At 56.6% G+C, this 26,681-nt stretch overlaps 1 protein-coding gene across 4 annotated transcripts in view; it reads right to left on the bottom strand.

Annotated features, from left to right (window-relative positions):
* Nucleotides 1-13,491: 13,491 nt before the first annotated feature.
* The window catches only part of NRF1 (nuclear respiratory factor 1), a 72,251-nt gene continuing 59,061 nt past the window's right edge, over nt 13,492-26,681 (bottom strand). For 3 of the 4 annotated variants that reach the window (XM_080348864.1, XM_080348866.1, XM_080348865.1), the window contains one exon: nt 13,492-15,234. In XM_080348864.1, the coding sequence (XP_080204990.1) occupies nt 15,071-15,234 (164 nt within the window). In that variant the 3' untranslated portion in view covers nt 13,492-15,070. Of the gene's footprint in view, nt 15,235-23,268; nt 23,339-23,705; nt 23,878-26,681 lie in introns of those variants that run through there. The other variant, XR_013922439.1, reaches the window with a different exon arrangement.

The raw sequence follows: 26,681 nt of genomic DNA, 5'->3' as shown, positions 1-26,681 counted from the left end.
TGGTGGGTTGGACTGGATGATCTGCTGGAGGTGGGAGCAGAGGTGGTGGGTTGGATGGATGATCTGCTGGAGGTGGGAGCAGAGGTTGGTTGGACTGGATGATCTCCAGAGGTCCCTTCCACCCGCAACCAATCTATGATTCCATTATTGTGCACACCCAATGCGTTGATGGCCGTTCTTGGCATAGTTGACTCCTCCTCCAGCTCTGTGCAGGTGGCCGAGTGATGTCCGTCCATGCCCGGTGACCACGACCGAGGCACCAGTGCTGGTTTTTGAGGTTTTAGGCTGGAAATGGGTGCTAAGTGCAGCCACAGGGCATCCACCCTGCCCTCGTAGGGTGGATTTCTTCCGAGGTTCCTTCTTGCAGCAGGATGAGTCGTTGCAGGTGACACCACGGCCATTGTGGGAGCCATTTGGTGGCCCGTAATTGTGGCAGAGGTGGCTGTTTGCTGTATAATCACGCCTAATTTTGGCTCGATGTTATGGGGGGATTTGGATGACATATACGGGGGATGTAACGGGGAGTGGGGACAGTTCAAGGACCCCAAGCTGGTATTTAGGGGGCCACAGGTGACCAGGGAAGGTGACAACAGCCTGGCATGTGGCTTGTCCTCAACCTGCTTTAACTCGCTGTGCCTGCTGTCCCAAATTTGGTGGCGCTGAGTGAGACCTTCCTCTCCATCCTCCTCCTCCCGCACTCTTCCAGGTCCAGCCGTTGCTGTTTGTCACCCGAGGGTCCAGCCTGGGGACAGGGCGGCAGGTCCGTGTCGTGCCAGTGCCACCTGCTGCCAGCACCCAGCCTGGCAGCCCTGGGCACCTTCGGGGGCTGCTGGGTGGGGACACCCTGTCCCGGTGACACCTCCTGGGGTCACCAGCCCTCCGGACTCTGTCCCTTGCCCTGGGGACCTGCACCCCTTTCTGCTGTGTCCCCTCCAATTAGGGGTGGCCTTTAGTGCCAGCTGGGGGGGTGGCACTGTCCCCTCTGCCCAGCAGGTGGCCCCCGTGCCACACCAGTGGCCTCCCACTCTGCCCAGTACAGGGTGGAGCTGACCCCAGTGCTGGGCTCCCTCCCTGTCCCCTGGATGTGGCCCCATGGCTGCTCTGTCCCCTGGATCCCAGCTGCCACCCACCGTCCCCACTTGGGATTTGGGGCTCAGCTTTGCCCGATCCGCACTCCCACAGACCCCCCAGGAGGTGGGTGCTGCCTGGGGAGCTCAGTGCTGGGGTGACATGGGGGACAGGGACCCACAGCTGGTGGGTGCTGTTCGGTGCTCCTGGGAGGACCTGGAGGCCTCATCATGCTCTGTTTGTGTTGATGCTGAAGGACACTGAAGGGCAAAGCGCTGAGCATTGGACACCCCCCCCCACCCAGGCTTTGGATGCCATCCCCACAGGGCTTTGGGTGCCATCCCCATGGTGCTTTGGGTACCATCACCCTGGGGATCTGGGTACCATCCCCATGGGGCTTTCGGTACCATCACCCTGGGGATCTGGGTATTATCCCCTCAGGGCTTTGGGTGTCACCCCATGGGGATTTGGGTGCCATCCCCATGATGCTTTGGGTACCATCACCTTGGGGATCTGGGTACCATCCCCTCAGGACTTTGGGTATCACCCCCATGAGGCTTTGGGTGCAATCCCCATAGTGTTTTGGGTGCCACCTCCATGGGGATCTGGGTGCTGTCCCCATGGGCTCTGGGTGCCATCTCCATGGTGCTTTGGGCGCCATCACCTTGGGCCTCTGGGTGCCACCTCCATGGGGATCTGGGTACCATCCCCATAGGCTTTGGGTGCCATCTCCATTGTGTTTTGGGTGACATCCCCACAGGGCTTTGGGTGACATCTCCATGGTGCTTTGGGTGACATCCCCACAGGGCTTTGAGTGCCATCTCCATTGTGTTTTGGGTGCCATCTCCTCTGGGCTTTGGGTGACATCCCCACAGGGCTTTGGGTGACATCTCCATGGTGCTTTGTGTGCCATCTCCATGGTGATCTGAGGACCTTCCCCACAGGGCTTCAGCTGCCATCCTCGAGGGTTTTGGGTGCCATCTCCACACACCTCCAGGTGCCATCTCCATGGTGCTTTGGGTGCCATTTCCATTGGGATCTGGGTGCCATCCACATGGAGGTCTGGGTGTCATCTCCAGGGGACTCAGGGTGCTATCCCACAGTGCTTTGGGTGCCATCTCCATGGGGGTCTGGATGTCACCTGCACACAGCTCTGGGTGACATCCCTGTGGAGTTCTGAGCACCTTCCCTGCAGGGCTCTGGGTGCCATGTCCAAAGGACTTTGGGTGCCTTCTCCATAGGACTCTGGGTGCCATCCTCATGGAGGTCTGGGTGCCATGCCCAGGGGACATCTGGTGCCTTCTCCATGGGACTCTGGGTGCCATCACCATGGAGATCCGGGTGCCATGCCTAAGGGACACTGGGTGCCTTCTCCATAGGACTCTGGATGTCATCCTCGTGGAAGTCTGGGTGCCATCTCCATGAGGATCTGGGTGCCATCACCCTGGAGATCTGGGTGCCATGCCCAAGGGACACTGGGTGCCTTCTCCATGGGACTCTGGGTGCCATCCCCATGGGGCTTTGGGTGCAACTCCCATCAGGTTCTTGCTGCCACCACCACAGAGCCTGGGGTGTCATCCCTGTGGGGATCTGCACACTATGTCCATGGGGCTCTGGGTGCCGTCCCCATGGCCACGCAGCCCCTGTGACGTGGGGGACAAGCCAGTGGGTGCTCAGTGCTCTGGGGCTGCTGACGGGGTGAGCGGGATGTTCCGTCCCCCCCCGGCTTTGTACCAGGACCTTCCGCTGCAGGAATGGCTCCTCGTCCCCCTTTGACACCCAAAGAACCTTTGAGGGCTGCCCTGGCTGAGGGGGCTGCACACCCATCTGGATGTGACCCCAAGGGACACCAGCACTGCCAAAACCACCATCCAGAGGGGACGTGCACTCCAAGCCCCAAACAGGCACCGAGACTTACGGTGACCCCGATGGCCACGGGGGACACCTGAGCCTGCTCCGCCTGCCCCGCACCGGCTCCGGTTACGTCCCGAATTGTTTCCCTCCTGGCTGGAAGAAATGCCGTCAGCGCCGGCGGATCGGTGGCCATTACTAATGCATGATGCTCTGGTGGGAGACGGCTGCGCCCGACCCCCCGCGACATGCCTGGGCCCCCTCCAAAACCACCTGCATCCCTCAGGGAGGGCTGGAGGGACAGAGGTGGGTTTGGGGAGGAGTCTTGTTCCCTCCTGGCCTCATCCAGGCCCTGAGCATCAGCTCAGGCCGGTGCTGGACGTGTCTGGTCAGGGTCTGGTGAACACGCGTGGTCCAGCTGGAACACGAGCGTGATGGGGCTGGGACAACAGCCACACTTGTCCAAGAAGGACCCACCATCCCGACCACATCCCAGGTGACCAGGAGTGGTTCTGCACAGGACTTCACAGCTCGGTGCATATTTGCTGACAACTAATCTCTGTTTTCCTCATTTCTGCCCCATTTGCAGCCAGGAGTTCTCCCTCCCTTCCCAATTTGCAGCTCTTTTTCCCCAACTCCTCTCCTTCCTCCCCCGTTTTCCCTCTCCCCAGCTAAGTGTGGTGATGCCGAACCTGACACCTCCACCCTCACCCACCCAGGACCAAGAACCCCCGCAAAGCCGGGGTGGTCCAACCCAACAGGGTGGGATGCTCATCCCTGCACATCCCACCTCAGGGTGACACCATCGGGATCAACAGCAGCTCCAACCTCCCCATCCCTGACCTTCACTCCTGTTTTTAAGCCAAGATCTCGCAGTTCGGGAGGTGGATTTTGCCAGCACCAGCCTCACCGGTGCCGTAAAACGTGCCGGGGAGGGCTCGCTGGCTAATGCACTCGGGTTGCGTTCCCTCATCCCTCCACATCAATATTGCATTATCGTTTCCATCCCCATCTGAGCCCAATGAGGAGCTGCGGAAAGAAACCCGGCCCCGGCCGAGCCCCCGCACCGAGCGTCGCCGGGTCTCAGTGCCGGCTTTGCCCGACCCCCCTCTGCCTCTCCCGCGCCTCCTCTGCGTCCTTCTCCATTAAATATTCGGCTGAGGAACAAAAGAAGACGATGTAAATTTTTAAACAGGGCCATTTGCTCCGCTCAGTTTACGTGGGCTGAGGCCCCGATGAAATTTTGGCTGTACCTTCGTGGAGCCAAAATATCGATGGTGCCGGGGAGAGGGATGAGCCTGGCGCCGAGGGGTCCCACGCTGAGCTTGGGTTGCACCATGCAGGTCACCCGTGGTGCCTTCCAGCTCTTGGGGACCATCCTGGGGTCTCAGGGTGGGCATGAGGGTCATCCCAGGTGCCTCCTTGCTTGGGGACCATACCAGGGCCTTGGGGATCATTCATGGTGTTGGGAATGGTCAAGGGGACCACCCAAGGTGCCTCCCTGCTTGGGGACCATCCTGGGGTCTCAGGGTGGGCATGAGGGTCATCCCAGGTGTCTCCTTGCTTGGGGACCATGCCAGGGCCTTGGGGATCGTTCATGGTGTTGGGAACGGTCATGGGGACCACCAAAGGTGCCTCCCTGCTTGGAGACCACCCTGGGGTCTCATGGTCCGTCCCTGGGCATTAGGTATCAAGGTTCCCCCCAGTTTGGCGACCATCCTGGGGTCTGAGGGATCATCCTGGTTTCCGGGGACCATCTGGGATGCTTCCCTGCTTGGGGACCACATCAGAATCTCAGGAACCATTCCAGAGTCTCCAGGGCCTTCTTGGGCTCTTGGGGACCATCCTTGCACTTGGGAACCATCTAAGATGCTTCCCTGCTTGGGAACAATCCTGGAGTCTTGGGGACCACTCCAGGTCATGGGGACTATCCCAGGTTCTTGAGGACCATCTGGGGTGTCCCCCTCTTTGGGGACCATTCAGGGGTCTTGGAGACTGTCCCAGGGTCTAGGGGCCATCCAGGGTGCATCCCTACTTGAGGACCACCCCAGGGTCTCAGGGACCACCACAGGCTCTTGGAGACAATCCCAGACTTTGAGGACCATCCCATGGCATGGAGACCACCTGGGGTGCCTTGGCAACCATCCTGGCATCTTGGGGACCACCTCGGGGTCTTGGGGACTATCTCAAGTCTTGAGGACTATCTGAGGTTCATCCTTGCTTGAGGACCATCCTGTGCCCTTGGACACCACCCAGAGTGTGTCCCAGCTCAGGGACCACCCCAGAGTTTGGGACCCATCCTGGGGGACCACCCAGGGTTCCCCCTTTCTCCAGCACCCCCTTGGGGTGCAGCAGACATCAAGATGGAGCTCAGCCCCATCCTGATGGTCACCCAAGATCCAGCACCCTCACCCCATCCCAGCCTTCTCCTCCTCCTCCTCGCGTCCCCCATCTTTTGGGGGTGCCGCCCCCCACCAACCCCCCAACCTCCATGCTTCACAGCCCCAAACGCCTCTTCCCAGGGGGTTTAACCCCCCCACACACCAAAAAATCCAGGAGGCACCGACCAGCTTCTCCCACCGGCTTATGGGAACCCGATCCCGGTCCCAGCGGGCAGCCCGGCCCCAAACTGGTCGGGCTGGTTTGCTGCACTGGAGCCCAGTGCTGCACACGCACTTTCCGGGGAGGGGGGAGCAAAGCGGGGGGCTGCAGTGACTCCCCTCCATATATATATATATATATCTATATCTATATCTATATCTCGTTTGCATCTATGTGGGTCTTTTTTTTGGGGGGGGGGTGTGAATTTAATCAGAGGGAGATGATTTGGGAGGGGGGGGATGTAATTTTAGGGGAGAGGGGGTATAATTTTGGGGGGATAGGAGAAATTTAATTGGAGGGGGATGATTTGCGAAGGTGGGATGTAATTTTAGTGGAGAGGGGATATAATTTTTGGGGGGAGTGGGAATTTTAATTGAAGAGGGATAATTTGAGGGGGGGAATGTAATTTTCGGGGAGAGGGGATGTAATTTTTTTTGGGGGGGTGCAGCGGTGTGGGTCATACCCGTGGCTCGGGCAAAGCGGGGGGCCCCCTCCATCAGCCCGGGGACAGCTGGGGAGCCATGGCCCCCCCGTGGCCATCACACCAGCCGTGTGGGTGTCCCCCCCTCCCCACAACCAGCAGCGGGGTCGCGCCCCCTCCGTAGCCCATCCCCGTCCCCTCGGGGCGGGCGGCGGCAGCTGCGGGCGCGGCGGCTCCTCTCGGGTTGCGCTCGGGGGGGTGTGAAAAGCTACGCGGGGGGAGATCGGGATCGTTTTTCGTCTCCCCCCACCTCGCTGGGGGGGGTAGTTTAGGGAGCGGGAAACCGGATCGGCCGCGCTCGGGCGGCTCAGGTGCGCGGCCGGGATGGAGCCGCCGGTGTCCGGTGTCCGACAGCCGGTGAGCGGCCCCGACGGCAGCGCCGGGGCGGGTCGGGTCGGACCCGCTTATAAAAATCCCCCCCCAAGGGGAAGGAACCGCCGGTTTAGGGCTCGGCCCTTCCCCGGTCCCTACGCGGCCGCCGCCCCCGGGATGGAGCCGCCCGCCCCGAGGCCGCGGTGATGGGCGGGCGCCGCCTCCCACCCCATTAAGGGAAGGGAAGAGGCGGGGGGGACCTTTTTTGCTTGGCTTAGGAGCCCCACCCGCGCTGGGGGAGCACTGGGGGGTCCCAGCAGCAGCGCCCCGAGGTGGGTGAAGGGGTAACAGGGGGAGCTACAGCCCCGGGGGTGGGGTACGCGGGGTGTGTGTATGGAGGGTGGCCCAAGGTGAGCCCGGCCCCCCCCCCCACCCTCCCCGTTCCACCCCCCCCGCCCCATGCCCGGCTCCACCTTCCGGGGCACCTGGGCCAATTGGGAGCCGCAGGGGGGTCCCCCCCGGCCGGGCTAAGGCCGCTGCCGCCGCCGCTCCCCGGCCACTTGGGCGAGCGCCGGGGCGGCGGTGGGGACCCCCCCGGGGAGCGCTGGGGGGACAGTGAGGGTCCCGTGTCCGCCCATTCCCGGGGTGACCCCCCCCCCCGCCCCGCTCCCTCCCGTCGGGTCCCGCTTTGGCGGAGGCAGCGCCGGGAGCAGAGGTAAGTGCGGCCGCCTCGGCCCCGGGGAGGGGGGGGTCGGGTCCGGCTGGGGACCCCCCCGGGGCTCAGGGTCACCCCCCGCTTCCCTCTGGTCCCCTCACGCAGGATCGGGCCCCGGGCGGCGTGTCCTGCCCTCTCCCCGCTTTTCCTCGACGTGAGGTCTCCCCCGATTCAGACAGAGCCCCCCTCAACTTCTCCTCTCTCCAAGCGCCCCCCCCCAACTCGCGGGGTCCCCCCAAACCTTTGCCGTCGGTGGGAGTTGCCGGGATGGGGGGGGATGTCGCACCATTCGCATCCCATAGAGGCAAAACGGGTGACAACGAAATGAGGGTCTGGTCCCATCGCCGGCAGCCGCAGACGCCCCTTGGTCTCGGGGGTGTTATTTTGGGGGTTCGAGGGTGCCCCCCCCAGCCACCCGGTGTGTTGTGTCACCGCTTTGCAGCCCCGATGGCAGCTCCAGTGTCACCAAATAGCGACCATAACGAAAGCCCGGCCGAGGGGGACCCCCCAGCCTGGGAGGGGTGCTGCTTTTTGGGGGGGTGTCCATGCCCCCCACCCCCGGGTAAACACCCCCCTGTCACCCTTGCCACCACCCCGGGGTTTCGGAGGGTGGAGGCACCCGGGGGGGCTCAGGCAGGTCCCCAGCCCAGCCTGGGGACACTGAAGCCTCTGTTGGGGGGGCAGGGTGGGGTCCTGCCCCAGCTGGGGGGTGCTGTGGGGTGAAGGGGGTCCCCCAGGTGCTGGGACAACTGTGGCGGATGTCCCCAGCACTGCAGCACAAATCTGCCCGGTTTAGCCCCAAAACGGGGCTCCTGGGTACTCCATCTCCGTCCCTGTCCCCATCTCCGTCCCTGTCCCCATCTCCGTCCCTGTCCCCATCTGAAGCCTTGTCCTCGTTCCCATCTCCGTCCCTGACCACGTTCCCGTCCCCATCTCCATCTTTGTCCCCATCCCTGTTCCTGTCTCTGTCCCCATCTCTATCCTCGTCCCCACCCTTGTCCCCGTCTCTCCCCATGCCTCTCTCCATCCCTGTCCCCATCTTTGTCCTGTCCCTGTCCCCATCTCCGTTCCCATCCCTGTTCCAGTCCCTGTCTCCATTGCCGTGTCCACCCTCATCCCCATCTCTGTCCCCATCCCTCTGTCCCTGTCCCCTTCCTTGTCCCCATCCCCATCTCCATCTCAGTTCCCAATCTAGTCCCATTCCCACCCATGTCCCTCCATCCCGTCCCCGTCCCCGTCCCCATCCTCACCCAGACTCTCCCCAGCCATGATACCCAGGGAGGGGGAACCTGCGTCCATGCAATTTGGGGTGTCAAACATGGGCGGGCGCCATCCCCCCCTGCACCCAACAACAGGGATGACATTGGCGGTGGCCATGGCTCTGAGCCGCCACTGTCCCTGTCCCTTGGAGAGCCAGAGGCCGAGCACCATCTTGGTGCTGTTGATGCCACCAGCTGACACCAGTGGCCTTTTGGCGTTGGGGATGGGATTTTGCCCCATTGGGCACCTAACTGGTGCTTGGGGACCAGGGGACCCCAACGTCCCCGTGCCGAAGGTCTCGGGCCTTGCGGCAGAGCCCTTGGGGGGGCTGCCGGGAGTGGGGCCGGGGGGGCCCGGGGGGAGCAGCATCCGCAATGCGGCAGCTCCCAACGTCACGAGCCGGGGTGCGGCGGCTCTGCAGAGGGGCAGGCTCAGCCCCGCGGCCCGCGCTGCCGCACCGGCCTCACCGGAGCCAGGGCGATGGGGACAAGGGGGGGGGTGACACCCCCCCAAAGCTGCCACCCCATCCTCAAACCGGGTGGGATGTGGCACCCGCAGCCGCGGGGCCCGATCCTGCCTGGCGCGGTGCCGGGGCGGCCGACGGCGCGGATTAGGCGAAGCCGTCGCTTTCAAAGTCACGCCAAGGATGGCGGCGGGTTCGGCCTCACCCACAGGCCCCAGGGACTCATGTCCCCAAGCCACCGCGGCGCCGGGGCGGTGTCCCCCAGCTGAGGACGGTGCCGCGGCCTTGGGGGACTCCCCTTCCTTTGGGGCTTTGGGGGGCTCCTCCAGGCTTTCGGGGTGCGATGGCTTTGCTGATGGAGCCCAAAAGGTGGGTGCAGATGGGGGGGGACACATCCGTCCCCACCGGCGTTAACCCCTCCATGCGCAACGCTCCCCGATGAGGGGACGGCCAAGCCGAGCGAGCGCCGCCGCGCGTCTTCAGCCCCAAATTTGAGGCCGGACGGGACGCGAGGGGTCGGTGGCTGCGTCCTTGAGGGGGGATCAACTCCTGCCACCGGATTTGGGGGCACCCCGAGCTCATCCCGGGGCCGCTCGGCTCGTTGGGGCCTCGGCTTCACCAACACAAAGGAGACTTTGTGCCTTCCTCCTCCTCCTCCTCCTCCTCCGCCATGGCCGCTGGGGACGGCGTCGCGGCCACCCGGGGGGTTCACAGCACTGGGGGGGCTTTGCAACCATCTGGAGGGTCTGCATGAGATTTTTTGGGGGGGTCTGCAACCTTCTGGGGGGTCTGCAGCCTTCTAGAGGGTCTGCAACCTTCTAGGGGGGGTTGCAACCATTTGGAGAGTCTGCAACATTTTGGGGGGGTTGCAATGTTTTTTGGGGGTGTTGCAGCCGTCCAAAGGGGGTCGCAACCATTTTTAGAGCGTTTGCAACCATTTGGAAGGTTTGCAATAAAATATTAGGGAGAGGTTTGCGACCTTTTGGGGAGTTTGTAGCCATCCATGGCAGGGGGGCTGTAGACATCCATGCAGTCTTCTGGGGGAGGTGGTTTGCAATGATTTTGGGGGGGCTTGCAGCCATTTAGGGGGTTTGCAGCCTTGTGCTGAGGTCGATCCAGTGGGTTTGGAAGCGTCGTGGGGTGGGGGGAGACGGCAACCAATTAGGGGGCTTGCAACCTTTTTGGGGGGCTTGCAGCAGGGTTGGTTGCTATCTGGGGGGGCTGCAGACTTTGGGGAGCTTTGCACCATTTTGAGGAGTTTGCAGCCATCTGGATGCTTTGCAAGGGGAGGCTGCAAACAGGGGGTTTACAACCTTTTGGGAGGGGGAGGTGTGACATTTTTGGGGGGGTTTTGCAGCCATTCAGGGGATTTGTGATTATGTTGGGGGGGTTGCAGGCATTGGGGGGTTTTGGAGACGCCCCCATATCCCCACAAAGGCGGTGGCTGGAAATGACACCCAACGCGGGTCCCGGTGTCACCGCGGCCCCGTCCAACGCGACACATCCCCAAAAAGCCCCGGCACTCCACCAACCCAACTGGGAAGCACATTGGGTGCATTCAGCTCTCGCTTACGGAGGATTTTGGGGGGAAAATGATGGAAAAAGGTGCGAGCTCGCTACTCCTGTTCTGTGTATGGCACTGGTAGAATTCACTGTGCAACCCCGCGGTCAGTGAATTACCATAGGGCCATAAACAGAGCAGAGAAAGGCCCGCGAGCCCCGACGGGGCCGTCGCCGACGCCGCCCGGCCCGTTTTGGCACTAGCACATTTTTGCTTTGATTTGTAGCTTTTGAGCAATTATGTGTAGTGCCAATATGGGAGAAGGTGGAGAGAGCAGCGCCGGGGTGGGGGGGACGGATGGAGCGTTGGTGCTTTCAAGGGGAAGCGCCCCGAAATCATTGGGGTGACGGCGGGGTGGCCGTCAGACCCCATCCCATCCACGGGTGCCATTGGGTGGGTGTCCGTCCCAACGTGGTGTCCCAGCCCAAAGCATCTCGGCCAGGCCGTGTCACCCCGGTGGCCATCGTGGGGAGGATGAGACCCACTTCTTGTCCCTCCTGGATCGTGGTGGTGGCATCTCCCCATGGTTTAGCCACATATCATCCTCGGGCGCCGTGCATGGAGTTTTCTGCCAGAATGGGTGAATTTTACATATTTTTCCTATTTTTTGCAGCTTTCTGGGCCTCGCAGCATAGCCACGTGTCCCCACCTTGTCCCCATGTCCCCACCTTGTCCCCACCTTGTCCCCATGTCCCCACCTTGTCCCCACCTTGTCCCCGTGCCAGGGCCCCTGGCTGAGCTGCTCCGGGCCCCGGGGCTGCTTTTGGCAATGGTAGAACTCACACTGGTGCGATAGCAGGATCCGGTGGTTCTAGACTTGCCAACTACAGCCCCGGGGGAGCGCTGCGGATTTGGGGCCCCCTCGGCACCCATGGGTGCAGACGAACACCCTGCGCATCACCCCCACCCACCCACCCAGGGTCTGGGGGTGCTCATGGGGTCCAGTGTGGATTTGGGGGGATGTGGTGGGTGTCTGTCTATGGAGATGATGATGCTGAGCGCCCACCCCCCAAAAGGAGCGGGTCTGGCACCCCAGGGTGCCCCTGTGGAGCGGGGGGGACAAGGAGCTGCCATATCGGGGTCATTGGAGCGTGTCCCTGCGTGACGTTAAGGGCTGATCCAGCCCCACGACGTGGGCAGAGCAGCGGGGGGGGGAATTAGGTGGCCAGTTCCTACCCCCAGCCCTGATCCAGCCCTGATCCAGCCCCCGGCCCCGGATCTGTACCCACCCCAGCCCCTCGTTTGTGGGGAGAGGGGGAAACTGAGGCACCGCTGGTGCAGCTCGTGGTGGCAGCTGCCGTGTGTCCCCCTGGGGGCAGGAGGGATGGGGACAGGGATTATCACACAAAGGTGCAGCTCTGGGCCGATATATTTGGGGGAAGGAGGCGGGGTGGGGGGCTTTGCACACCCCTTCACCCCCCGCCACCCCTGGGGTGCAGGATGTGCCCCCCCAGCGCTGGGGGGCTGTGGCTGGTGGGATATGTAGGGCAGCGCTGGGTGATTACGGGTTTTTCGGCGTAAGCCCGCGGAGATTGGATCACGCTGGATTAGGCTGCACGGCCAAATCATCCTCCCTGCGCCGGGGGGCGGGGAGGGACGGACGGACAGAGGTGCCCAGCGCCCTCCCGGGGTGGGGGGGGGCACAGGCTGTCCATGTGTCTTTCCATTCATCCATCTGTCTGGTCACGCAGTGGGCAAACCTCCATCCATCCATCCATCCACTGCCCCGTCGTCTGTATGACCATCCGTCCCTCTGTCTGTCCAGCTGTTGAAACAGCCATCTACCCAGACATACATACAACCCCCTCTGTCCATCCGTCTGTCCAGGCTGCCAGCCATTGCTCCATCTATCATACCGTCTGTCCATCCATCCATCCATCCACCCACCCACCCACCAGTCCATCTCTCTGTCCAACCAGCCACTGATCCATCTCCTGGGCTGTCTGTCTGTCCATCCATCCCTCCCCCCAGTGCTGGGTTTAACCCCCAATAGGCTCAGCCTTTCCAAGTCCCACCCCAACAGGCCACACCCCCTCAAGAAGCTCCACCCCCTCCCAAGAGGCTCCACCCCCATTACCCCCCCCCCACCCTGTTGGGGTCACCCTGTGGACCCCCCCACCCCATTCCTCCCAGCCGGGCTCTTCCTGAGCATCCAGCAGCGCTTTTGGGGTCAAATCCTGCAATTTGGGGACAAATCCTGCAATTTAGAGTCAACTCCTGCAATCTGGGGCTAAATCCTGCAATTTCAGATCCATCCTGGGCAGAACAGCATTGGGATTGGGGGCTGGGGGTAGAGGCGGCAAACCCAGCACAGGAGCCCAAATTTTGGGACCGTCCTCAATGGCTGGGGGACGCCCCCAGTGCGCAGGTGGGGAGGGGAGCAGGATCCACCCCCCACCCAAAGCCTGGAGACACAAAGCGAATGTCGCTGGTGCGCCCGGGCGAGCGCGAGCCGCCCCAGCGGGAGGCCCCGACCTGCTTATTAAAGCCCGATTAACGAAGATTAAAGCTTCACGGCAGCGTCTGCCGGGCTGAGCCGCCCCCCCCAGCCCTGCTGCTGGATCCGGGGTCCCATTGGGGCACCCCAGCCCTGCCGGGGGACATCCCAGGGTCCCCAGAGCCCCCCCGGTCACCCTCCCAGCGGCATCTTTAACATCCAAGGACATTGAGCCACGTTGAGAACCAGCTCCTGGTTTGGCCGAGGATACCCATGAGCATCCTCCCGCATTCCTCCCTTCCTTCCGTCTGTCCGTCCTTCCAGCCGTCCGCCGCTCTTCTTTCTTACCCAAAGGATTCACCTGCAACCCAATAAAGCTGCTGGAACCCATGGCTGCGCTTCTCTGCTCCTTCTTGGGGTCCCCGGTTTGTGGGGACAGTGTGATGATGGCGCTGGGTGGGCTGTGGGTGCTACAGCTGAAAATGGGAGAATTCAACCCAAAAAGCCCCTGTGGGGGATGTTCACCCCTATGATTTCCACTCACCCCCCAGGTTGCTGCTGGAAGAGTAAAGAGTCCCCAAATAATCCCGGAGCTGGTGTGGGGGGGTGGGACCCAACCCCAAAACACCCCCCCCAGGGTAGGGTGGGATGGCAGGATACACCAAACCCCCCCAAAATACCCCAAAAACAGGAGAGGCGGACGCAGGGGTAGACACATTTGTAACAATTTATTGAATGAGGCAATAATAGACACTGGGAAAACAAGGGGGGGTCCATGCTCTGCTACTTGCCTGGTCTTTGTCTTCGTTTTGGGGGGTGTGGGAGGGTTTGGGGGGGGGAAACCTCCGGGACTAAAAGAACATCATTTCATCGCCAAAACAACCCAAAAACACTGACTTGAAAAGCCACCGACATCTTCACGACGACAATAAAAAAATAATCATTAAAAAAAGGAAATGATGAGAAGAAACGGGAGAACCAGGACTGCTTTTCTATGGAAAGATCGCCCTCCCCTCGCTAAAGTACAGAAGAAACGTATACAAAGAACATCGGATTTTTTCTTCTCTTTTTCGCATATAAAACAAGTAAATACAAGAATCCGAAAACTTCCTCGCAAGCGGAGCAAAGACGTGGAGAACTTCGTTAATGGCCACTTGGAAATAATAATTAAAACCAAAAGAGAAACAAAAATGAACAATTAAATACCATGCAGAACTGCACGCGCGGCGGGGCTGAGGCTGCGGGGTTTGGCCCATGGGAAAGTCCAGTAACATTTGCCCCCCCAAAGGGGTTTTTTAACCCTCTTGGAAAGGATTTGGGGTGACGGGGATGAAAAGGCCCCAGAGTTGTGCTGGGGGACGCAGGATTGGGGGGGTCCTGGGGTCCCCCAAAGGGAAGGGGCTGTGCTCACCACCCCCCTTTGCCCCGTTACCTTCAAGCGACGCTTGCAAAACAGGACATTTTGGGGAGGACGGGGGGGTCCTGGGGAACGGGCTCTTTGGCAAGGGGGGGCGCGGGGGACACACAGCCAGAGCCCCTCGAGAAGCGTTGCCACTCGGGTCTAGATCCACAAAAATGGGAGAAAATAATAATAATAATAACAATAACAATAATAATAAAGAAAACCAAAACCCAGGTGTGAAACGGCAGGTGCGTCCGAGAGCGGAGAAGAGCGGGTCTCCAGTGTGCACACGGGGCCGGCGCCGCGCCGGCGGGGGGAGCGCGGGACGTGTCCCCCCTGCAGTCACACATGCATTCTTATTTCTTTTTCCCAGGAGAGGAGCCTTTGCCAAACTTTTAGGGTTGTTTTTTATTTTGCGGTCGTTTCGCGGTGGATTTTTTAATATTTTTTTAAAGGTTTTTTTTTTTAATATAAAAGTCCACGTTTAAAATCTTCAAACCTCATTGGCCGAGTGCGGGCGGCCGTGCGGAAGGTGCCGGCGACGCTGCTGGAGCCGCCGCGGTGTCCGTGTTCCCCCGCGTCTCGTCCTGAAAACGGGGGTTACGGGGCTGCTTTTCGTTTCCTTTTGCTTTGAAATCTCCTCGCATTTCAAGTCCCGTCGCAATTTGGCTTCTCACTCCTCCGAGAGCAGAGTGGCGCTAGAAAAACGCACTTCACACACATCCTCTGCTTGGATTCATTGTTTTTTTTGTTATTTTTTTTTTTCCTTTTTTAAAACAAAACAAAAAGTTAACAAAACCTTTGCTTCCAAAGCCGGGAGACTCGATGCCACCTGATTGCATCTCTGGAGAGGCGTAAAAAAATCATTCGCGTAAGAGACGAGGGAAAGAAATCACCATGATCTTGGCTCTGGGCATGGTCACTGTTCCAAGGTCACCACCTCCACTGCCTGCCCGTCCATGGTGACAGCACTGTCCGCTATCCGCGTGGTCACGGGTGCCATCGCCACCTGCACGGGGCCGTTGCCTTGGGCCAGGCTGGTCACCACCGTCTGGTACATGCTGACCGGGATCTGGACGAGACCTGCGGAGAGGTGAAGCAAAGACATAAGTAGAAGTGGGGTTCGAGGGATTGGGGTGAGACCGGCAGGAGGGACAAGGCTGGGGTGGCCACGGGTTGTGGGGGGTCAGCAGGGGCTCCGGGGTTGAGTTTGATGTGGGGAGATGATTCTTGGGATGGAACGCGTCCAGCTCTGGGTCCTCAGCACAGGACACACATGGGCCTGCTGGAGAGGGGCCAGAGGAGCCACAGGAATGACCCGAGGCTGGAATAGCTCTGCTGGGAGGACAGGCTGAGAGTTGGGGGGTTCAGCTGGAGAACAGAAGCTCCGGGGGGACCTTAGTGCAGCTTTTCCGGACTAAAAGGAGCCCATAAGAAAGATGGGACAGACTTTTGAGTAGGGCCTGTTACAACAGGACAAGGGGTGATGGTTTTAAACTAAAGAAGGGGAAATTCAGATATAAGGAAGAAAATGTTCATGATGAGGGTGGTGAGAGCCTGGCCCAGGTTCCCAGAGACGCAGTGGATGAACCATCCCTGGAGACATCCCAGGCCAGGCTGGACGGGGCTCTGAGCAACCTGAGCTGGTGAAGATGTCCCTGCCCATGGCAGAGGTGGCACTGGGGGACCTTTGAAGGTCCCTTCAACCCAAACCCTTCCAAGATTCTACAAATGCAACCTCCACCTCTTCAACTCAACCTCCCCCACTCAAACCTCAACCTCTTCAACCTCCTTGACCCAACTTCAACCCCACCTCAACCTGAGCTGGTGCAGATGTCCCTGCTCATGGCAGGAGGAGGAACTGGGTGGACCTTTGAAGGTCCCTTCAACCCAAACCATCCTGTGACATGTCCATGTCAGTGTAATTATCTGTGGCTTGGTGGCCTCGCTGTGCCAGACTCACCCACCACGGTGGGATGGGATGGGGTTCGGTTGGGTCAGCGTGGTCGGCTCAGCCCATGTCACGGGGCTGTCCGGCCACAGAGAGAGAGAATAAGGTTAAAGAGGAAATTTGGGAGGAGGAACCCAAAGTAGACGCTGGGATGGTACCGCAGGCCCCTGCCCGGCCGTGTTCTGCTGAAGGCAGCGATTGCTCCCACGTGTTTCTCCCACACCTGTGAGTGTGCCACCCCAGCAGCGGTTGGTCACCCACAGGTGAGGAACACACGCCAAAATGCATTTTTCTGCTTGATTTGCCCAGAACTGGAAACCCTGGGGCTGAAGAAGCGATAGATTTGGCTTCTCCTCCCTGCGACTCCTCCGTCCCCTGTCGCTCTATCCGCCACTCAAGCGCCTTCCCGCTTTGGTGGCACACGAGGAGCCTGTGGCTGCGCAGACCAGGGACCACTCGTCCTGACCATGAGCCCTGGACCTGCCACCGGCCTCTCCCGAACACGAGTCACCTCCTCCGGCTCATTCTGCGTCCCCACCGATGCACCGAGACGGGTAAAAGGCGACCAGCGAGCCCCAGCCAAGCCACACTGGCCCAGGCACCGGCTATAGGCACCTACACACATATATATACACATATGATACATAACAGAGATAAAGGAAAGCAAACAGAGTTCTCAGCCCTTCCCCAGTCAGGGATAGGTCCTGCAAAGCAAGAAACATCTTTTCCCAAGGGTGTCCCGCTACAGAAAGGGATCAGATGTCCCCAGGGTGCAGCTGGCAAAGCTTCGGGTACGTTTTTGGCCACGGAGGAAAGCGTTGCTGTGCCAAAACACCGCGAGTCCTGGTAACACCGACCAAGGTGACAACAAAACAACGAGGCCCCTGAGGATATTGTGATGTGAATAATGAAAAGAGGTGGAAAAAAATAGCAAGGAGCACTGGTGGTGCTCAATAGAGCTGGGCAGGGGAAGGGGAATAGGAAATTCTGCAGGTTGGAAGGGCTGTGGGGCATTGGAACAGGCTGCCCAGGGCAGTGCTGGAGTCGCCATCCCTGGAGGGTTGGACGGACAGACATGAGGTTCTCAGGACATGGGGCAGTGGTGGACTTGGTAGTATTGGATTAATGATCTAAAAGGTCTTTTCCAACCAAAACAACTCTATAAACGTCACCTTTCTACTCTGATATTATCTGCCTGTACGCTTGGCAAAGTGTGGTTTAGACAAGCCAGCCTGTCAACGCTACCTCGTATGTGACATTTCTGAAATGATCCACATCTTTGTTGGGGAGAACAACCAGCTTTTAGAGGTCAACAAATCCTTCCAGCCAGCAGCACAGGATGGGCAGCCCCCAAACCAGCATTCAAACCCTTTAAGACAGCGGGTGCCTGACCCGGGCTTTCCCAAAAGAGCAGGACAATCTCTTTAGATTCAGGTTTCTGCGGCAGAAAGCAGAGCTCTGCCCCGCCAAGGACGCCCGTTTAATAACACGAGGCGGCAGCGCTTGGCTCGGTGTCCTCAGATAACTTACTGTACAGACAGGAAAGCTTAGGAGTTAATCGCGCTGACCAGGTGGGTGACCCCGGCGGAGCTTTGCAGCCCTTCGCCATCCCTCCTCTCCGGATCTCACGGCACTTCATGGGGGTAGGAAAGTTTCAGGTGCGCCAGCCAAAGAGCTGCCCCGTGCCAGAACGGCTACGGCCACGTCTGTCCAGGTCAGAGCCCAAGCAAGGAATTGCTTTCCTAGGGAGATGGTTCAACACTGCTCAACTAGGAACGGTGCGGAGTCAGGAGAAGGTACAAAGCTCCCAGGGTGCTTTGTAACAGATGAGAGTTTTAGGCAACAAAATACTGAAATGAGAGCTCACACTCAGCCCTCTTGAAGAAAATCTCCTGTAAGACAATTCAAGCAAATGTAGCACGTCCCGGTTGAAGCAGGTGCTGGCACAGACCTGGAGATCTGGCCTGGGATGCACCTCAAATCCCCGCTCCAGAACAACAAGCCAACTAAGCCCTTTGGGTTTCTACCCGAAGGAGACCACTGAAGTTCTCAAATGACCGTCTACTACCCATGACCAACCCAAAGACCAGAGTCCCACCACTCTCATGGACCACAGAGCATGTGTTAAAAGCCCAATCCCTCTGTGCTGTTCAAACATGCACGTTGGCCAGGGTGAGGCTGCTGCCAAATATGGGTTCTATCAAAAGATGGTGAGATGTGATTACCCAGCCGTGGTCACTGACCATGGCCAAGCCGAAGACCAGAGTCCCACCACTCTCATGGACCACAGAGCATGTGTTAAAAGCCCAATCCCTCTGTGCTGTTCAAACATGCACGTTGGCCAGGGTGAGGCTGCTACCAAATATGGGTTCTATCAAAAGGTGGTGAGATGTGATTACCCAACTGTGGTCACTGACCATGGCCAAGCCGAAGACCAGAGTCCCACCACCCTCATGGACCACAGAGCACGTGTTAAAAGCACAATCCCTCCGTGCTGTTCAAACACACATGTTGGCCAGGGTAGAGCTGCTGCCAAGGACAGGTTCTATCAAAAGATGGTGAGATGTGATTACCCAACCGTGGTCACTGACCATGGCCAAGCCAAAGACCAGAGTGCCCACTACCTTCATGGACCACAGAGCACATAGCGTTAAGAGCCCAACCCCTCCATCTGGTTCAAAGTGCTGCCAAAGATGGGCGCTCTCAAAAGATGGTGAGATGTGAAGTCCCAGCTGTGGTCACTGAACAACCCAAAGACCAAAGTGGCCACCACCCTCATGGACCACAATGTTAAAACCCTGATCCCTCTTTGCTGTTAAAATGCGTGCTTTGGCCAGGGTAGGGGCTGCTGCCAAACACAGGTGCTATCAAAAGATGGTGAGATGCGAAGACCTAACTGTGGTCACTGCCCATGGCCAACACGAAGACCACAGTCCTCACTACCCTCATGGACCACAGAGCATGTGGTGTTAAAAGCCCGATCCTTCCATCCTGTTCAAACACACGTTGGCCAAGGTAGAGCTGCTGCCAAAGATGGGCGCTACCAAAAGACGGTGAGATGCAAAGACCCAACCGTGGTCACTGACCACTGCCAACCCAATGACCAGAGTCCCCACTACCCTCGTGAACATGCAACATTAAGAGCCTGATCCCTCCATCCCGTTCAAACACACCCAGGGTAGAGCTGCTGCCAAAGACGGGTGCTATCAAAAGATGGTGAGACGTGAGGACCCAACCATGGTCACTGCTCGTGGCCAACACAAAGACCACAGTCCCCACTACTCTCACGGATCACAGAACATGCAACATTAAAAGCCTGAACCCTCCGTGCTACCAAAACATGCACATAGGCCAGGGTAGAGCTGCTGCCAAAGACGGGTGCTATCAAAAGATGGTGAGATGTGAAGACCCAAGCAAGGTTTTCTTAGGAAAGGTTGAGTTTGTATCACCCAAGGTTTGGCCAAGAGTGGCCACATCTTGGAGTGCGTGGATGGGCAGGGGAGTCTCTGTGAGAGACGGCAACATGCAGATCCCTTTCTGCATGGGATTAAAGTAAATCGCCTCAGCATCTGACGTAGGGGCCTTCCTGCCAGGGGTGGTAACGAAGCAAAGGAGGAGAGGGCTGGAGAGGCTGCTGTGCGTTAAAGCGGAGATGATCGCCCTTGGGAGAGAGACGATTAAACCACTGAGATACCGTAATCAGGTCTGGGATTGGCCCTGCGCTGCATCTGCTCAGACCTGCGCCCTGATTAGCCCTAATCTAGCTGGCATATGTTAATCTAAAGCAAGGATTTCAGACCCTTTCAATTGTATTAAAAGCAGGAAATCCATTAGACCAAAAAAATAATAATAAAAAACCCACCGACAACTTTTCGAGTCTTTGAAAAAAGTATGTATCTGCAAAGCTGTGCCGGGGTGCTCTGTGAGGAACAGGGACGGGAAGAGGGATCACGTTGGATCCCATCAGATCCCACACGCTGCTCAGACCGGCTCCTGCCCGGGAAACGACAACAGCAGAGGTGATGAACTGAGTGACACAGCCCGTGGCCACGGGCTCCCGGCAGGAGAGGAGATGCAGCCGGGCTGTGCAGTTGCTTCCCCTTCATGAAGCCACCCAAAAAGCCCCTCTGGAAGGAGCGGTGGGCAAGACACGAAGCCCAAATACCTCTGTCCCCCCATGCATCACCTGTTCCTGGCCACCAACCTCACCCACCTACCAGCACCTCCTGTCCTCAGCAGGGATGAGGAGCCAGCTCCAGCTGCCCAGGCGCAAGGACAACATCTAGACAGGGATCTGGAGCCAGCACCGAGGTCTTGTCTCTCACTTACCTGCAGCAAGCCAGGGAAAGAGCTTTTTTGGTGGACCATCAGCTGGCTTTGCTAGGAAGGCTATAGCGTGACCAGCATCGCCTGAAGGCCATGGAGGAGAATGGGTCAGGACATAAGGGTGGCCAAGGGAGATGGAAAGCTGTCGCAGGCTTTTGAGGTTGAAGTGGCCACCATGAATCAAAGGATTAGAGTCGATTGACTCCGACACGGCTGCGGCTGGACTCTGATGCCGGGTCAGACAATATTAACGGCTGCATTTTAACCATGGGACTGCGGCAGGCCGCAGGAGATAATGAAACTCCTGCTGTTTCAGCAGAGAAGAGGCTACAGCTCACAGAAGAAGGGTAAGGGTTAAGGCTCTACCTGTGACCAGAGAGTCAAAGGATTCAGAGGCCAAAAGTCACGCGATGGCCGACAGTGACATCTCACCTGACATGGAGGGAAGGTCAGCAGCAGTATAATATCAACCATTTTGATCCTAAGTTGCTGGTGATTGCATTAAACCACTACCAAGGGTTTTGGGGGAGAAGGTGATGTGGGTGGGATGATTCAGTGCCCTGGACATCCAGGACAGCCAACGCTCAGGAGACTGGGGGTCATAGGATGAGAAGAAACGGCCTCAAGTTGCGCCAGGATGTTGAGGTTGGATTTAGGAACAATTTCTTCCCCAAAGGGCTGTGGGGCATTGGAACAGGCTGCCCAGGGCAGTGCTGGAGTCACCATCCCTGGAGGGCTGGACAGACGGACATGAGGTTCTCAGGACACGGGGCAGTGCCAGGGGTGGGTTATGGTTGGACTCCATGATCTTGAGGGTCTTTTCCAATCAAAATGATTCTACGGTGCCAAGTTTTTGCCCTGCTTTAGCACCTCTTCACCCTTGAGAGTCAAGCAAATGCAGCACGAGGAAAATATACTACTGGAGTCTCCAACTGTTGGGCACATTCCCAGTCCTTCAGGATCTGGAACACTGTCCTACTCAGCAACACAAGATGGGCCTTTTTTTCCCCAATATCAAAGGCTGAGTCCATTCCTCAAGGTGCATTTTTATCTCCTCTATGGTGTCCGGTAGTTGAAAGTGGCTCAGGCCATCTGCTAAGGTGCTCAAAGGGCACAGAGAGTTAACTAGCAAAGCAGATCCACTCTTCAACACTCCAATTCCACAAACTGGTTCTTCTCTGACCACAGACAAGGTGAGGTTCACACCATCCTGGCTGCCGATTCATCCCATCGCTGCTGAGGACCCATTTGTCAGCATCTCACACGGTTCTGCATCCGATAAAGCTTATTTAGTGGATATCTCATTCCTGGTATGAAGCAATCATGGATGGAAGATGGGGTGGAATGCCAACGCAGATCCTACCACCACAAAGGTCCCATCAGTGAAGAAGTTGTAACAGTCTAAGGCAACCTTGGATGAAGCTCTTTCTGAAGCTGATCTGTAAGCATCAGGTTGTAATTTTTGGTTTTGAACTAAAAGAGAGGAGATTCAGGCCAGACACGAGGAAGAAATACTTTACAGTTAGGGTGATGAAACATCGGCCCAGGTTCCCAGAAAGGTGGTGGATGAACCATCCCTGGAGACACCCCAGGTCAGGCTGGACGGGGCTCTGAGCAACCTGAGCTGGTGAAGATGTCCCTGCATGACAGGGGAGGACTTGGGTGGGTTTTGAAGGTCCCTTCAACCCAAACTATTTGATGATTCTATGACCTGGCAGCAGATGATATGAAGGACCTTGCTGCCATGTCTTGTGAATGTTTGGTGTGCTCTCATCACAGTGGCAATGTGAGTTTACAGCTGGACAGTCAGGTTCTGCAAGCCTTGAAACACACCCTGAGTAGAAAGGTCTTACTGATACCAAGACAGGAGTTGTCTCAACAACTTGTATGGACATTCAATGTTCATTCTGAAAGCTTAATCCTCATGTTAAATGCCCAAAGACATGCAGAACGGCTGGGAGAAGCTGAACAGTGTGTCATCTTGAGGGACCTCTCAGCTGCTAATCACTCACTGAGAGATGTCCTCTTCTCAGTTGAGATGGGCTCCTCCAGTGAATGTCTTGGCATGACCCTCTACACTGTGGAAAAGGTGAATGGCAGGACCTTGCACGTAATGTTTTCTGCCTGGTGCTCAAGCAGGAACACAAGAGCAAAGTCCTGGAGGGTGAAGAGACAGGATCCAAACTCATTATTGACCAGACAAGACAACAGCAGCCAACGTCCACATGTTGAACATCAACTCAAGAAAGGAACCAGCCTCCTCTTCTTTCAATAAGTGCAAAATCCTTTTCTTCGGTAGCATCAGCTACAACAGAGAGCTGATCTCCTGCCAAAGCAAACTCCTGTGGGAATAGCCTCTGGAAAGGAAGGGTTGTGAGCAGCAAGAGGCAAATGGAGAATCGTTATCATTTGGTAGCCAGGAGTCTCGGGTGATGCTGATCTGACGTACCAAACCAGCCCAGGGCCACAGGAGTGGGAAGGGGAGATGGTGCAAACCTTGAAAATCTTTGGGGACGCTGGTGAAAGAGGAATTGAAGAGGGATGCTGTTTAGAGAGTGGAGTTTGTGGTTGTTGAAGCTGTGAAGCCACAAGAAATGCTGCTCTGAGTGCTGAGCGTGGAGGAGTGAGGGGCACAGGCCTGGAGTCACCAAGCAGCACAAAAGTATTTGCTCTTGGCATTTATTTTATGAGGCAAAATAGAAAATGGACAATGACCTTGGAGCCCTAACAGAGCATAGGGTATTGTCTGTTTTTTAGCTAGTCGACATCATAATCTTACAAAGAAACAGGATCTTGAAGGAGAGGTGCATGTTCCCTCCCAAAAGGACTCCACAGCCCACTCCAAATAATCAGAAGTCATGGTCAGCTGCAGCTCTTGGGGATCCACTGGCACCAGAAACGCACTCAGGACTAAGGAGAGAAAACAGATCTGATGCCAAAGTTGATCCATCTTGCTTTGCCCTCTTGGACACTAAAAAGGGGCTGAGTGTTGAGAGCTGCCTGGTTTATCATTTGCTTTGAACACCTGCAAGAGCTGCAAGAGACCACCATGAGCAGCCTTAAGCATCTCTCAGCCCCCTGCTAGAGCTCTGAAGACCATAAAGTCCTCACTCCAACAATGGAAAAGGCTAAAAAGAGTGAAATTCTATGATTCTACGAATTTTTCCACTGGACTTTCCTGGCCGTTGACCTCCACCTCCTTCAGATGAGTCTTCTCAGTCTTCCCAGCTACCACCAAGAGGAAACAAAAAGAAACTTTGCTTAGCATGACCCCTACCATAGCATTTTGCAGTAGATATTCTTGTGACTTCTTTTTCCCCATCTTCGGAGGCACAGGGCTGAGCAGTCCAACCGAAATTCCTGCGCTCAGGAATGCACCACAGGGCCCCAGCACACACGGGTCAGCAGATACCATCTCATCGCTGCGTTTCGTTCCGAGCCAAAGGCGGCTTTTGGAGACAAGGATGGAAGAATTCTCGTAGGCAATTCAAAATAATCAGCGTGCAGATTCTAACGCACAAAAATCAAGCAGAGAAACATATCGCTGGGGTTTCTGAACAATGGAATATTTGCCTTTGGTGGGCAGCATAATGAAAGGACACCGGGTGTGCTTTGATATCTAGGACAGCCTGTAAATACATCAAGACTGATGCAGGTAAGTAGGGAATAACCTGATGTCTTTTCCAGAGTGGGATAGAATAAGATACAAACTAGAAGCGCAGCATGGAAAGCTGCACTAGATACTTGAGGGAGGACAAAAAGCTAAACAGAAGGTTAGTGAAGCTCTGGAGCAAAGTTTCCATCATTGGAAGTGTTTTAAACTCAGGTAAGACTGACGCTGGGTACACCAGGGACCGGCCTAAGACGAATTCCTTTCAACCTGGTACATGAACAAGGTTTTGCAGGCTCCATTTTACATAAAGAAGCTTTGGTTCACTGACAGTAGAATCACCAACAAGCAAATCCGAGACAGCACTAGGACATAGTGGACAAATCATTGGCACTAGAGGTTATTTCTTGGTTCATAGTCAACCACGGGATACACCTCATTCTCCCAGCCATGTATAATTCATTTTAGCAACATGGCAAAACAAGAGGGACCTGTTACACTTCACTGCTACCGGTTTTAAAAAGGATAGTTATGCAACTATACAGCCCTGTGCGGCTGTTTGCAGTCACATCTGTGTTCTGGCAACACGGCCGGTATCGTTGCCTACAATAAAGGTGGCACAGCTACCAGTACTTAAATAACTGCAGAGCAACTGTGTCCTTGAACGGAAACCTGGAGTAAAGACCATTTTCCTCCTCACCAAGACAGTGCTGGAGAATCCCTGGTGTTAGTGCTATCACATAAGAGCACCGCTCAGCATACACATCATGAACTCCCCAACAGATCTGTGTTAAATCCACATTGCTTTGCATGGGAAACTGGCTTGCCAAGATTTCCAGAAATGACCATCTTGACCACCTCCCTTCTGCTGGACTGACTTTCAGAGGCCTTCAAGAGCGGGGAAAGACGAGCGATGGGCATGAGGATGTATTTTCAGAGAAACAAACCCATTCTCTGTAACAAGTTCATGTAACACCAGCTAAAACAAGTGCTCTCAAAGTCACGTTACCCTGAAAAATCCTCCAACCGTAGAGAAACATCCGCAAACTGAACACGTCCCTTAAGATACGAGGTGTTGACGTGACACCACGGATGGCATTTCACCCGAAGTCAATGGCAGAAATCAAGCATTTCAGGAATCCTACCACACTCAGTGGTGACAAAGGAAGCAGAAGACATCTCTTAACACAGGCACCTACTTTAAGATAAGAAAACTGTCTTCTATAAGCATGTCTTTCCCCTTTTTCTCCCCCCAGCTACTGCTAGAGCATCAATGTCTGACTCAAATTAGATGCCTCTCAGGACAAGATGAGAATCAGAAGGCTTTTCACCATCAGAAATGGCTTACTGACAAATCACAAGAAGCCCATGGAGCGATTTAAGCTCTGAGAACTTTCTAGGCACACAACAGTCATAGCTCTTCCCTATACATCCTCTACACCATTCCTTTCAAAACACAACAACTGTTCCACCCAACAATAGTCCTTATCCTGCAGTCCTTATTCTGTTTGCTGGCCGCAAACGTACCTCAAGATCATCCATCATCTGTCTTTTCAAGAGCCATTCTGGCCAAAACCACAACAAAGAGAAACGTAACAAGGCACCTGAAGTTCCGATAGCAAAGCTGAGTCACGGCCGCTCACAGACGGAGAACTCAAGCCAGTGTTGCAATCTAGTAGGTTACATCAAAGTCTTGACTTTTCCTTAGAACAGAAGATAAGCACAGGAGACAACACAAGATGCAACAAGATACAACAGCATAGGATGTGGTCAGGACAGCCCTGGAGCCACCATTTCCTTCCCTGCATCCAGCCCGTCCTCTTTCAGGGTCTGTTGTGATAGGACAAGGGGTGATGGTTTTAAACTAAAGGAGGGAGATTCAGGCCAGACATAAGGAGGAACTGTTGGCCCTGAGGGTGGTGAGAGCCTGGCCCAGGTTGGCCAGAAAGGTGGTGGATGAACCATCCCTGGAGACATCCCAGGCCAGGCTGGACGGGGCTCTGAGCACCCTGAGCTGGTGCAGATGTCCCTGCTCATGGCAGGGGGGGCACAGAGGGAGCTTTGAAGATCCCTTCAACTCAAATCATTCTATGATTCTATGATCACTTCTCAGTCTCTCAGACTGTCCCTGAGTGTGACCTACCTGCTTAATATTGTCAGTGACTTGTTTGTTCCTCACCCTTGTCTCTTCTGGTTCTGTTTCAATGAGCTTTTTCCTTCTCTGCTCATTCAGAGCAACAGGACCTGCTGTCTCAGTGACCTCCAAAGCCTGGTGGACCTGGGACCTCCAGCCCTACACCATCAGAAAGGCACAGGCCAGGATGCAACACCGTGCTTCCATGGGTCATTCTTCCTCCCACACATTTTGCTTCAGCAAAGACTGCCAGATGCTTGGGATCTTACATCAAGGTGTTGTTTTAAAGCTGATGCTTGTTTTTTTCTTTATCTCCAAGTACCGGAAGGAGACCAGCTTTCCTCCTCTAGCTGTGAGAGGACAGCTCATTGCAACAGCATCTTAGATACTTTTCTGTTGTTTTCCTCTCTACGAGAGGGGAAGGGTCACATCTTAGCCAAGATCTGAAACACCTCTGGCTTAATCTCCCTTATTTCTCGGTCTTTTACCTTTTCCTCTACGGCAGAGGA

Source organism: Nesoenas mayeri (assembly GCF_963082525.1).
Source record: "Nesoenas mayeri genome assembly, chromosome: 1".
Classification (NCBI taxonomy): domain Eukaryota; kingdom Metazoa; phylum Chordata; class Aves; order Columbiformes; family Columbidae; genus Nesoenas; species Nesoenas mayeri.
The sequence above is the reverse complement of the archived record's forward strand: the minus strand, read 5'-3'. Positions and strand labels throughout refer to the sequence as shown.